At 38.0% G+C, this 14,130-nt stretch overlaps 1 gene segment (V, D, J or C); it reads left to right on the plus strand.

The window, feature by feature from the left end:
• Positions 1-3,471: 3,471 nt before the first annotated feature.
• On the plus strand, positions 3,472-4,019 carry LOC124100577 (immunoglobulin lambda variable 8-61-like). The segment is given in 2 exon segments: positions 3,472-3,599; positions 3,700-4,019. Coding segments are annotated over 2 exon segments (366 nt in total).
• The last annotated feature ends 10,111 nt before the right edge of the window (positions 4,020-14,130 follow it).

A 14,130-nucleotide genomic window follows, 5' to 3' on the forward strand; every position in this document is an offset into this window, starting at 1 on the left:
CACTAAAATATAGCTATCCAACCCCTACCATATTCAGTTTTCCCTGTTAGGCCTCAACAATTTTGCTTTTCTCTGCATAATCTTCAGGTGAAATGATGTTGGATATATATCAGGATTTTTGGGGCCTAGACTTTATAAACTTACCCACTTCTAAGTCCATGGAGCTCTTAACAAATGAACCTGATTCTGTGATATAAAAATTCACAAAGGTTGCTTAGTAGAAAAGTTGTAGGAACACGAAAAATAGTAATTTATATTCATAGCAATGTTATTTTTATCAATATTATTCTGGAAAAATATAAACTAGAATAAGATAATGCATATATTAGAGTCCAAATGAACTTTGTTTGTCAGGTTTTGACTTTCAAGGGCAAATTAGAACACAGAGAATAAAAGTTCTGAAGAATGGGGTTAGCAAGAAAACTAAAGGAGACTCTCAGAAAAGCAGCAACCTGCAAGAGAAGCACCGACAGAATTACTATGACTTGTGACCCCTCCTTAACTTTAGCCTTTAAACATTGTTCCAAAATTTCATAGATCCAAAGTACTTGGCTGAAGCATAGCCAGTTAGTCCCAGATAATTCTGAAATATATGGTAACATAAACAGTGCATTCAGAGTTCTGGAGATCATTAGAAACTGAAAAAAGAAATTCTCAGCACAAAATACCAGGGTGGTTTTACTCTCCGTGAAATAAAATCAGAAAGGTCCATTTTCTCTTGCCAGGTTATGAGAGGGTGGAAGACTCAGGACCAGAGGCCAGCAGGGGGAGATGTTGCACTATTCATTACAGGACAGGGCTCTGCACCAAACCAAAAAGGGAAATACTGGTTTTACATCACTGAGCAGAAGGTATCCTGAACAAAGTGTGACTTTCCTGCACCTGGGCCCCCAGGAACCACATAAGCATTGGGATTTGGCCCACACCCTTGCTTCCTATTTCATCTTTCCACCCTCTTTGAGTAATCATTTAGGCCTGTGGTCCAGGCAGAAAGGAAAAAATGGTTACAGAGCAGGATGAAATTTAGAAAAGAAGCAAGCAAGAAGACTGTCTAGAGAGAAAATAAAAGGAAATCAGGCAAGAGTAGATTTCAACACTGAAATACAAAATCAGTGAGCCCATTTAATTTATGGAGAAAAACGTAAAAAACATTCTCATTATGAGTATTATTTGACTTGGTTTTAGTAAAACAATATAGACAACACATGCTTCACAGAAAGTAAAGAGAGGTTTATTTTGATTCATGGATTTGGAACTTTAAGCCTGGCATATGTAGCCAAATGTGTTTTAGACACTGGTAAAAATATGATAAGATGGGTAAGGGTGATGAAGTTGAATATTCACATCTTTAGCTGGGAAATTGAGAGGGGTTGGGAAGGAACTGGGTGTTATATATGGGTGTCCACCATTTTGTGGAGATACCTTCAATGAACTAAGGCTTTCTCAGAAGGCCCTACCCCCTCTCACAATGTACTTTCACCAGGTAGAATCTCCTGGTACTACCACCCTGAGAGGAAGCCTCTATGTATGGACCTTTGGCATGTACTCAAATTGCACCCACAGTTTAGCAGTATGTTAGGAAGTGGAATTCATGTTAGACTATGAAAGACTTATCTTGACTAACAGGAAGGATTTGGGCTAAAAATAGTTTGTGTGTGTGTGTGTGTGTCTGTGTTTTGTGTGTGTTTGTGAGTGTGTGAGGTCTATGAAGAATGTTAAACAAGGACTTTGAAGGGTGGGCAGGTATAAGACTTATGAGACAATGTCAGATGTTGCAATCAGGGAGATAGCAGATAAGGTCTCAGAAGTGGGACTTGAGCCACTGTAGGGGAGAGAGATGGAATCACAGGACCCACCTCAATTGGACTTCAATGGGACTAATCAATAGACTGTGTATTCCCATAGTTTTCAGGATATATCATTATGGTCCTTCAGGGATAAAATGCCCAACTCAAATTAAACATTTACCTGAATTAAGCAGTATCACCTGTACACACAAGGGAGCTACTTTTGCTTTACTGACTTGAGATCCCTGGTTTCAGTTTCTAAACCTGTTCCCAGGTTTCCTATTCCTCATTTTACCTCTGGCTCCTTATTGCCAAGTGGACATCACAGGAGAAAACTGTCATTCATGTTTCAATGATAATGTCTGAGACAATTTCATAGGAACATAGGGCTCACTGTAGAGGTTAGCATTACTTGCTGGTCACTGTGATTTCCTAATTCATCTGTATTCAAATATGTGATAAATATGTTAACCCATATTTAACCCATATTTCCTGTTTTTACATTGCATCTGAATAATTTGTCATTTTCTTTCAATGAGTTTTAATGGAAATCATAAAAACAGATATTTTTGTGTTTTGTATGTATTAAAAGTAGTATTTCAATTTCTTCTCACTAAACTTTCAGATCATCCTCTTTACCTTTGTATTACAAACACACATAATCATATCTGTATATAGACACTCTATCAGATACTTTTGACTACTGGCCTTAACAAACTTTAATGTGAAGCTTTATTTCTAATATGAGTAGATCTCTTAAAACACACAAAAAAATGAATGATTGGAAGGAAAAAATAATAGCAATGAAAATATAATGAAATAATTATAAGCAATTTAGAAAATCTATTTTAGTTTGTAGTTATGACCACCATTTAAAAAATATCTTACTTCACAATGTAATTGAAAGAGTTTCATTCTGAACTCCACCAGTATCCTCACCTATTATTTCTAATAACTTCAAAAGTGAAAGTGTCTTAAATTAGTATAGATGGTCACATTAATTTTATCATGAATATTTTAAATTTTGTTTTCAAGTATGTTGAACATGGTTTTCTTTTTTTCTTATTTGTGATACTGGAAGAATCTCATACTTTATCTCAAATTCTGTAGTTCCACCTGCTAAATCCATATAACTGATGACTTCTTAGAGTGGAGGCAGATGGTTTCTAAAACTTGTGCTGCTGCTGTGGGTGTCTGCAATCTCAACCTGGGCTCTACTGAGGCCGTTTGAGACATTTTCCACACTCAGTCAGTGGGAGACTCTGTCTCTGGACAGAGGAGCTCCCCACAATCCTTGCTCTGGAGTGTCAAAATGGGATCTATACTGAAGAAAAAGGGCCTGAGAGTTATCTCAGGAGGGGACAACACTCATTTACTGGAGAGGAAAGAAATGTTCACCATGAAGTCCTGGGTTTGTGATAAAATAGATGAACTAGGTAGACATGGAAGATTCACACTTGTTTTCATTCCATCTCTGATTTTCAGAAGATGAAATTTGTGCCTGGGTTGAAGAAATGCGAGGAAGCTGTTCTCGTGAAAAGCATTAACTAAGACTCAAATGTCTCAGTGTGCTGTAGTCATTGGTCTATGTGAGTCCCAGCATCTGCTTTTTTCATGATCTCCTTCAGGGGACACCAGACTGAACACTGGGGCAGGAAGAGAAAGGAAGTTTGATTTGCATGAAAATCTGAGTCTGAAGAGGCCTTAAAATGCCAAACTCAAAGTGAGGAGTTTGAGGACACTAAGTGCTTGTGAAGATCCCCACCATGGCCTGGATGATGGTTCTACTGGTGTTCCTCTCTTATGGTTCAGGTCAGGGGAGCGCAACTGAATCCTGGGGGTGCCTACATAAAAGCACTGTTTTAGGAGGACCTCTCTTAATAACAATAACTGTCTGTCTTATTGCTTTTAGTGGTGGATTGTCAGACTACTGTGATCCAGGAGCCCTCACTCTCTGTGTCTCCAGATGGGACGGTGACACTCACCTGTGGGCTTAGTTCTGGGTCAGTCTCTACAGGTTACTACCCAGGCTGGTACCAGCAGAATCCAGGACTTGCTCCCCGCCCACTTATCTACAGCACAAACAACCGCTTCTCTGGGGTCCCTGATCGATTCTCTGGTTCCATCCTTGGAAACAAAGCTGCCCTCACCATCACAGGGGCTCAGACTGATGATGAGGCTGATTATTACTGCTCACTCTATATGGGTAGTTACATTTACACAGTGACCTAAACCAATGGGGAAGTACAACCAAAACCTCTTAATGTGCCTTGAATGTCTCATACTTTACAGGGTGGAGAGAAATTGAAAAGTGAAAATATTCAGCATTTTCATGGGAAGATACTGTTGCTGCATGACTCCTTATCCTACCTTTGGATCATGCCATGTTCCTTACCCTGTCTCATTTCTCAGTGTGCTTCCTCCTGCACTAGGTTTCTATTCTCCCTCTTTGTTTAGGAGGAGTAGATGTGCTCTTCTCCAAATAGGTAACCATCAGGAAGATTCAGAGAATCCTCCCCTACCTTAAAGACTTTTCACACTCCAAATACTAACAAATGATGGTTAGTGCTTTCTCATACATTAAATTTATTATGGAGATCAAATTATTGTTTACTTTGCTTTTAATTTATTACAGCAAAATTGCTTTTACACTTTTTTATTAAAACAATACAATTTTGCTTTTCTAATTATGTTATGAATTTATTTCTGGTAATTTATGATTAATATGCAGTCAGAATCATCATCTATGTGTAAATTATTTCCATATAAAAATATCAAGTGATTGCAAGGAACAATGATCTAATTTCAAATGTCAGCCACAAGATGGGATGTATATCTGTGTTAGAGTCTGTAAACAAGTCTGGATGGTGCCTGGCAAAATGCCAGAGGGAGTGGTTTGTGAAGTAACACCAGGGAGCCATTAAGTGTAGAGATTCTTTATTGGTTGACTGATGTATATAGTTTATGCTAATTGGATAAGCTGTGTGGAATGTATAAATACTGCTCCTGTCCTACAATAAACGGCTCCCACTCCTGCTGTATCAATCTACACAAGTTGTTTGTCACCCCACGGTTATTTTGCTGCAGCTGGACTGCGGCAGATGGTGGCCCGTTACGGGGACCCCGGGACACTCGGGGGTACGTGACAAAAAAAAAAGCTGCCTGTCCCTAGATATGACAGGAGCAAATCTGCTCGTCCCTAGGCAGATAGGGCAAGAGGAAAAATGGCCATTTTGAGAAAATGGAGAAGATTGAAACAGTATGTTTGTGTCTTGTTTTGTCTCAGTGTATTGTATTGTCTTTGTGATGAAAACATGGAAGGGGTGAGAAGTAAATTACAAAGGGAAGAAGGCACCCCAGTTGAACCAAGAATAGTTAGGGCATGTGTTGATAAGAGCCCAGGAACTCTAGTCAGAAAGAAACAGAAAGTTCAGAAGAAGAAGGATTATCAGGAAAAAAGTTGCAGCAAAAGGCCATTACTAAATACTTTTCGTTACCGGAGGGTGCGTGAAGCGGAGAGGCGGCTGCCGAGTGTGCAAGCTGGTCACAGCACAGCAAGGATTTTCCAAGAGGCAGCGGCAACTGGCCCTTCCCTGCCTCCTGGCCGGGGAGCTGGCTCTTCCACTGTCGCCAGCCCAAATCTAGACCTGACCTGGAGGCACAGTCTCGCAGGCTCTTGCTCCCTGTGCCCGGAAGCAGTTTGAGTCTGGGACTCTCCCCAGGGCCATCTGGAGCTGCCTCCGACACTGCAGGTGGAAGATGGCCCGGGTCCCTGAAGTTTAATGTTTCCAAGGCCAGTAACTACAATGGTTCTCCCACACCTGGAAGCTAATGAGTAATGAGCACTATTAAGGCTTATTTCAAATGTATAAAACCTTGAGATAAACTACTAAATTGTTCAGAAGATTGTTTTCTTAGTGGAATGCTACAGGATTTTCTTTAACCATCTGGAGTTCCTGCCTTCATCCCAGTGCCGGTGAAGACCAAGGTGGAAGAATTTTCAGTGTTGCTGAAAACCAGACCAGACTTCAGCTGAGAACCGGCGAGACTTTGGATCAAGGTAGTTGCCTGCAGAACTTACCTGGACTGTGATTTAAGCTAGCTGCCTGCAGAACTTACCTGGACTGTGATTTACCTGGACTGTGAGTTAATCTATTGGGACACTACTATACCTGGACTGAGACAACAAACTGTAATCTACAACAAATTGTAACTCGGTATCTTTGCAAATGGTGTCATTGCTAGTATAATTTTTCCAAGGGCTTCTTGCATGGAGCCATCAATTGGCTTGGTATTGTGACATTTTGTATCCTCCCCTTCTGCTGTAGCAGATTATTTATGGTGTTTATGAGAAAACCACTATGGTCATTATTTAAATTAAACAAAAGGGGGAAATGTTAGAGTCTGTAAACAACTCAGGATGGCGCCTGGCATATTGCCAGAGAAATGTTGGAGTTCGTAAACAAGTCTGGATGGTGCCTGGCAAAATGCCAGAGGGAGTGGTTTGTGAAGTAACACCAGCGAGCCATTAAGTGTGGAGATTCCTTATTGGTTGACTGATGTATCTAGTTTATGCTAATTAGATAAGCTGTGTGGAATGTATAAATACTGTTCCTGTCCTACAATAAATGGCTCCCACTCCTGCTGTATAAATCTACACAAGTTGTTCGTCCCCCACGGTTATTTTGCTGCAGCTGGACTGTGGCATATCTGCATAAGTTCTTTGTAAGCATATTTCCAGTGGGTCATATGAATATCTGTATATTTTAGTGTGTCATATGAATATCTAGTGTATGTATTAATAGAAATTTCCATAGAAGTCTGACTTCCAAACACTCTTCTATCATCTGCTGGGCTGACTCTTCTGATGAAGTACACAAAGGTGCAGGACTGAAGGTTATACTTGGACAAGAACAGGCCTTATTGCACTCAATGCTGACCAAAGAGGTAAAGGAGATATGTGACAAAATTCAGTATGAGTTAGTTTTTTGCTTTATCCATAGAAAATGATATTATAAACTTTATATTGAGGTAATACACAATGAGAAAAAAGAAAACTCTATATAGGCTAAGTTTCTGATATATGTTTATTTATTATTGCTATCTTATGTTGCTCTTACCTTTGAAAATCTACGTTTAACTTTTTGTGGTTTAAATAAATAATACAACTGCTAAAATGTCCTCATGAGTATGAATGGAAATTAATCCCACCACAATTCAGACTCTCAAGCCAGTTTCTCCAGTACATTTGCTAGTCTGCAAAGGTAATTTGGTGGAGCTCTCAATCAGTCTTCAAAACATAGAACCTCCTGGCAAACCTGAAAGTTTTTCCTGCTTTTACATCAGCTGGAGTCTGTGGCATCTCCATGTAGCCCTAAAGTTAGCTGGTGTGCACAATGCATTCTGGGAGAAACAGGCCAGAAGAAGTTATGTGTTCCCAGTGGATGCAGATTTGTCATCAGGATCTGTGGCTGCATCAGTGGGAGAGTAGGGCACATGATTCCGTCAATGCCTTCAGTTGCTGGGTAAACATGAAGTGATAATAGGAATTCATAAAATAATATATTTATTTCAGCGCCCACTTGAGATGTGGTCTATATAATAATGGTCTTTGAGATATATTTACTTACTCTAAATTAACTCATATAGAAGGTGGTATCTAGAAAGAAATATAGTAATACCCATTATCTGTAAGAATAATTGCTCTTTCTTTTATTTTCTTTTTATCATTCTGTATGTGCTCACACATATGTGTTTGTATGGCAGATCTGCCATATACTACCTACATTTAAATGTACTCATACATATATGTAAGTTATATTTGTATTATTAATTTTATTAAAAAATCTTATGAATTTTTACAAATTGATATCAATCAACCAAACAAGAACATGTTGCCCCATTTTTCCCTTAAATTATCTATCTATCTAAACTGACTTTTTTTTAAATTTAACAACTGTGAAAAGCAGATGCCAATGCTAGATAAGATAATAATTTAGGAGGAGACAAAATGGAAAGGAGAGGGAGGAGAATAGATAGATACCTTCAGATCACAGTTCTTACACCTGTGACAGGAGCAGGGGAAGAAAGGATTGGGTAGGATGATCCTCAGACCACAGGCAGAGCTTAGAGTCTCTGCTGGCTGATTGGCTCCTGGAACATGGGTATCCATCAGAGGGACACTAGTTCCTATAGTAGCATCCTGATCAGGCTACCCCAGAAGTTAGCATTGCCTGGAGCTGGAGAGGCAATGACATCAAATTTTGTTTCCATGAGGGATTCCTTGAAAGACATGTGATGGGTACTTCCTGGGTACCCCAACCAGCTTTGGTGATGCATTCAACATGAGGACAGGGGCTGTGCCTAATCCCTTCTCTGTTCTCTCCTATCTGAACACAACATGAAGTCAAGGTTGAGTTCTTTCAAGGCTTTTGAGCCCTTGCTATCTGCAGGCCCTGAAATCACTGAGATATCCCTCTTCCCTAACTTGCATGAAGTGAAGTTTCCTCATGCCTTGAGTGTCATTTTGGGCCATCTCCTCTCCCCATGTGCCTGACTCCTGCTGTTTCCATAACCTGGGACCACTACTTGAATTCTTTAGGTATCTCTAGTGTCTGATGCATGTGAAAAACCTTATTTATTCTTTTTTTATTGGTTGTTCAAAACATTACAAAGCTCTTGACATATCATATTTAATACATTAGATTCAAGTGGGTTATGAACTCCCATTTTTACCCCAAATACAGATTGCATAATCACATCGGTTACACATCCACATTTTTACATAATGCCCTATTAGTAACTGTTGTATTCTGCTACCTTTCCTATCCTCTACTATCCCCCTCCCCTCCTCTCTCATCTTCTCTAGCTACCCCATCTGCTGTAATTTAATTCCCTCCCTTGTTTTTTTCCCTTTCCCCTCCAACCTCTTATATGTAATTTTGTATAACAATGAGCATCTCCTTCCATTTCCATGCAATTTCCCTTCTCTCTCCCTTTCCCTCCCATCTTATGTCTCTGTTTAATGTTAATCTTTTCCTCATACTCTTCCTACCTGCTCTGTTCTTAGTTGCTCTCATTATATCAAAGAAGATATTTTGGCATTTGTTTTTTAGGGATTGTCTAGCTTCACTTAGCATAATCTGCTCTAATGCCATCCATTTCCTTGCAAATTCCATGATTTTGTCATTTTTTTAGTGCTGTGTAATACTCCATTGTGTATAAATGGCACATTTTTTTATCCATTCATCTATTGAAGGGCATCTGGGTTGGTTCCACAGTCTAGCTATTGTGAATTGTGCTGCTATGAACATCAATGTCCAGTATCCCTATAGTACGCTCTTTTAAGTTCTTCAGGGAATAGTCCGAGAAGGGCAATAGCTGGGTCAAATGGTGGTTCCATTCCCAGCTTTCCCAGGAGTCTCCATACTGCCTTCCAAATTGGCCACACCAATTTGCAGTTCCACCAGCAATGTACAAGTGTACCCTTTCCCCCATATCCTCACCAGCACTTGTTGTTGTTTGACTTCATAATGGCTGCCAATCTTACTGGAGTGATATGGTATCTTAGGGTGGTTTTGATTTGCATTTCTCTTACTGCTAGAGATGGTGAGCATTTTTTCATGTACTTGTTGATTGATTGTATGTCATCCTCTGAGAAGTGTCTGTTCAGGTCTTTGGCCCATTGGTTGATTGGCTTATTTGTTATCTTATTGTTTAATTTTTTGAGTTCTTTGTATACTCTGGATATTAGGGCTCTAGCTGAAGTGAGAAGAATAAAAATTTGTTCTCAGGATGTAGGCTCCCTATTTATCTCTATAATTGTTTCTTTTGCTGAGAAAAAAAAAAACTTTTTAGTTTGAGTAAGTCCCATTTGTTGATTCTAGTTATTAACTCTTGTGCTATGGGCATCCTGTTAAGGAATTTGGAGCCCGACCCTAAAATATGTAGATCGGAGCCAACTTTTTCTTCTATCAGGCACAGAGTCTCTGATTTGATATCAAGCTCTTTGATTCATTTTGAGTTAAATTTTGTCCATGGCGAGAGAAAGGGATTCAGTTTCATATTGTTGCATATGGATTTCCAGTTTTCACAGCACCATTTGTTGAAGATGCTATCCTTCCTCCATTACATGCTTTTAGCCCCTTTATCAAATATAAGAAAGTTTTAATTTTGTGGATTGGTCTCTGTGTCCTCTATTCTGTACCATTGGTCCACCCGCCTGTTTTGGTATCAGTACCATGCTATTTTTGTTACTATTGCTCTCTAGTATAGTTTGAAATCTGGCATCACTATACTGCATGATTCACACTTCCCGTTTAGAATTGCTTTTGCTATTCTGGGTCTTTTGTTTTTCCATATGAATCTCATGATTGCTTTATCTATTTCTACAAAAATGCCATTGGGATTTTGATTGGCATTGCATTGAACCTATAGAGAACTTTGGGTAATATTGCCATTTTGACGATGTTAGTTCTTCCTATCCATGAACAGGGTATATTTTTCCATCTTCTAAGATCTTCTTCTATTTCTCTCTTTAGGGTTCTGTAGTTTTCATTGTATAAATTTTTCACCTCTTTTGTTGGGTTGATTTCCAAGTATTTCATTTTTTTTTTGAGGATATTGTGAATGGGGTGGTTGTCCTCATTTCCGTTTCAGAAGATTTTTCATTGATATACAGGAATGCCTTTGATTTATGCTTGTTGATTTTATCTCCTGCCACTTTGCTGAATTCATTTATTAGTTCTAGTAGTTTCTTTGTACACCCGTTTGGGTCTGTTAGATATAGTATCATATCATCCACAAATAGTGATAATTTAAGTTCTTCCTTTCCTATTTTTATGCATTTAATTTCTTTTATCTGTCTAATTGCTCTGGCTAGTATTTCGAGAACTAAATTGAATAGAAGTGGTGAGAGAGGGCATCCCTGTCTTGTTCCAGATTTTATAGGGAATGCCTTCAGTTTTTCTCCATTCAGAATGATGCTAGCCTGAGGCTTAGCATATATATAGCTTTTACAATGTTGAGGTAAGTTCCTGTTATCCTTAGTTTTTCTAGAGTTTTGAACATAAAGGGATGCTGTACTTTGTCGAATGCTTTTTCTGCATCTATCGAGATGATCATGTGGTTCTTATCGTTAAATCTATTGATGTGGTGAATAACATTTATTGATTTTTGTATATTGAACCAGCCTTGCATCCCAGGGATGAATCCTACTTGATCATGGTGCAAAATTTTTTTGATATGCTTTTATATTCGATTCGCCAGGATTTTATTGAGCATTTTTGCATCTAAGTTCATTAGAGATATTGGTCTGTAGTTTTCTTTCTTTGAAGTGTCTTTGTCTGGTTTCGGGATCAGGGTGATGTTGGCCTCACAGAATGAGTTTGGAAGAGCTCCTTCTTTTTCTACTTCTTGAAATAACTTGAAAAGTTTTGGTATTAATTCTTCTTTGAAGGTTTTGTAAAACTCCTCTCTATACCCATCTGGTCCAGGGCTTTGCTTGGTTGGTAGTCTTTTGATGGCTTCTTCTATTTCCTCCTTTGTTATTGGTCTGTTTAAATTGTGTGTATCTTCCTGTCTCAATCTGGGCAAATCATATGACTTAAGAAATTTATTGATATCTTCACTATCTTCTATTTTAATGGAATATAGGGTTTCAAAATAATTTTTAATTATCTTCTGTATTTCTGTAGTGTCCGTTGTGATTTTCCCTTTTTCATCCCTTATTTTAGTAATTTGTGTTCTCTCTCTTCTTCTCTTTGTTAGCATGGCTAAGGGTCTGTCAATCTTATTTATTTTTTGGAAGAACTAACTTTTAGTTTTATCAATGTTTTTTTTCTTTTTGCTGTTGTTGTTTCAATTTCATTGATTTCTGCTCTGATTTTAATTATTTCTTTCCTTCTACTACATTTGCTGTTGTTTTACTCTTCCTTTTCTAGGGTTTTGAGATGAATTGGGAGTTCATTTATTTGTTGTTTTTTTTTCTTTTTTTGAGGAATGAACTCCAGGCAATGAATTTCCCTCTTAAAACTGCTTTCACGGTGTCCCATAGATTCCAATATGTTGTGTCTGTATTTTCATTTGTCTCTAAGAATTTTTTGATTTCCTTCTTTATGTCGTCTGTAACCCATTGATCATTCAGTAACATATTGTTCATTTTCCAGGTGATGCAGGATTTTTCCTTCCTTCTTTTATCATTGATTTCCAGTTTCATTCCGTTATGATCAGATAAGATACATGGCATTATCTAGACACCTTTATATTTACTAAGAGTTGCCCTATGGCATAATATATGGTCTATCTTTGAGAAGGATGCATGTGCTGCTGAGAAGTACGTGTATCCACTTGATGATGGTTGATATATTCTATATATGTTGGTTAAGTCTAGGTTATTGATTGCGTTATTGAGTTCTATAGTTTCTTTATTCAGCTTTTGTCTGGAGGATCTGTCCAATGGAGAGAGCGGTGTGTTGAAGTCACCCCTAATTATTGTGTTGTGGTCTATTTGACTCTTGAACTTGAGGAGAGTTTGTTTTATGAACCTTGCAGCACCATTGTTTGGTGCATACATATTGATAATTGTTATGTCTTATTGGTGGATGGTTCCTTTTAACAGTATATAGTGTCCTTCTTTATCCCTTTTGATTAACTTAGGTTTGAAGTTGATTTTATTCGATATGAGTATGGCCACTCCTGCTTGCTTCCGAGGACCATGTGAGTGGTATGATTTTTCCCAACCTTTCACCTTCAGCCTGTGTATGTCTTTTCCTATCATATGAGTCTCCTGAAGGCAGAATATTGTTGGATTTGTTTTTTTAATCCAGGTTACTAGCCTATGTCTCTTGATTGGTGAATTTAAGCCATTAACATTTAGGGTTACTATTGATACATGGTTTGTACCTCCAGTCATGCTTATTTATTTACTTATTTTAATATGGCTAGTTTTTCCTCTTTGGTTATTTTTTTCTCCCCTTTACTGAGTTACCTCCCACTGTTAGTTTCCGGTGCTGTTTTTCAATTCCTCTTCTTGTAATGTTTTGCTCAAAATGCCTTACAGTGCTGGTTTTCTGGCTGTAAATTCTTTTAACTTTTGTTTACCATGAAATATTTTGATTTCATTGTAAAATCTGAAGCTTAATTTTGCAGGATACAGTATTCTTAGTTGGAATCCATTATTTTTCAGCGTTTGAAATACGTTGTTCCAGGATCTTCTCGCTTTCAACGTCTGTGATGATAAATCAGCCGTTAACCTCATTGGTTTACCCCCGAATGTAATCTGCCTCCATTATCCTGTAGCTTTTAATATTATCTCCTTGTTCTGTATGTTGGATATCTTCATAATCGTGTGTCTTGGAGTTGGTCTATTATGGTTTTGTAGGTTTGGGGTCCTGTAGGATTCCAGGATTTGGCAATCCATTCCATATTTTATATCTGGATGTTTTCTAAGATTATTTCATTCAATAGATTGTTCATTCCTTTGGTTTGAACCTCTATACCTTCTTCTATCCCAATGACTCTCAAGTTTTGGTTTTTTTATGACATCCCATATCTCTTGGATTGATTGCTTGTGATTTCTTAGCATCCTTTCTGTGTTGACTATATTCTTTTCAACTTGATAATCTTTGTCTTCATTATCTAATGTTCTGACTTCTATTTGATCTAGTCTATTTGTAATATTCTCATTTGAGTTTTTAGTTTGGTTTATGGTTTCCTGCATTTCTAGGATTACTGTTTGATTTTTTTAAATCTCTATCTCCTGGTAAAGCTCATTCTTTGCCATTTGAATTTGCTTATGTAATTCATTTTCAAAGTACACTTTCATTGTTTGGACTTGCCGTCTAATGTCTTCTCTAAGATTCCATTCCATCTGAGTTAGGTATACCTTGAGTTCTTTCTCTGTCCATTTTTCTGATGCCTCTAGGTTCTCCTGTGAATTAAAGTTGTCCTGCATTGTTTGTAATCCTTTTTTCCCTTGTTTTTTTCATGGTGCTCACGTTAATTTCCAACTCTTTTTGACTGCTGTGTTTCTGTTTTCTCCTTTAAATTGTTTTGGTTTTTATAGTGCCAATATCTCTCCTTTGTGTTGGGAGACAATGTTTAGAGATGTTGGATTTAATTGTGATTTAAGGTAAATTCATTAGTTTCATTAAAGGCCTACAGATTTTGATGGCATATAGAGAACTGAGGTTTGAACTTAGGATTTTATGTTGAGGTCGGGTGTTTTGATGGTATGGAGGTTAGAATATGTTAGATTCTTTGGGGGGTTGCTCAAATGCAGGCGGATATTAACAAGAGAATAGACAGGAGTACTTGGGGGTAGTTAAGGGCTTAGGTGGACTAT

This window comes from Marmota monax, unplaced genomic scaffold (assembly GCF_021218885.2).
Source record: "Marmota monax isolate L192 unplaced genomic scaffold, Marmota_monax_Labrador192_F-V1.1 WCK01_AAM20220418_F8-fsc00973, whole genome shotgun sequence".
Lineage (NCBI taxonomy): Eukaryota > Metazoa > Chordata > Mammalia > Rodentia > Sciuridae > Marmota > Marmota monax.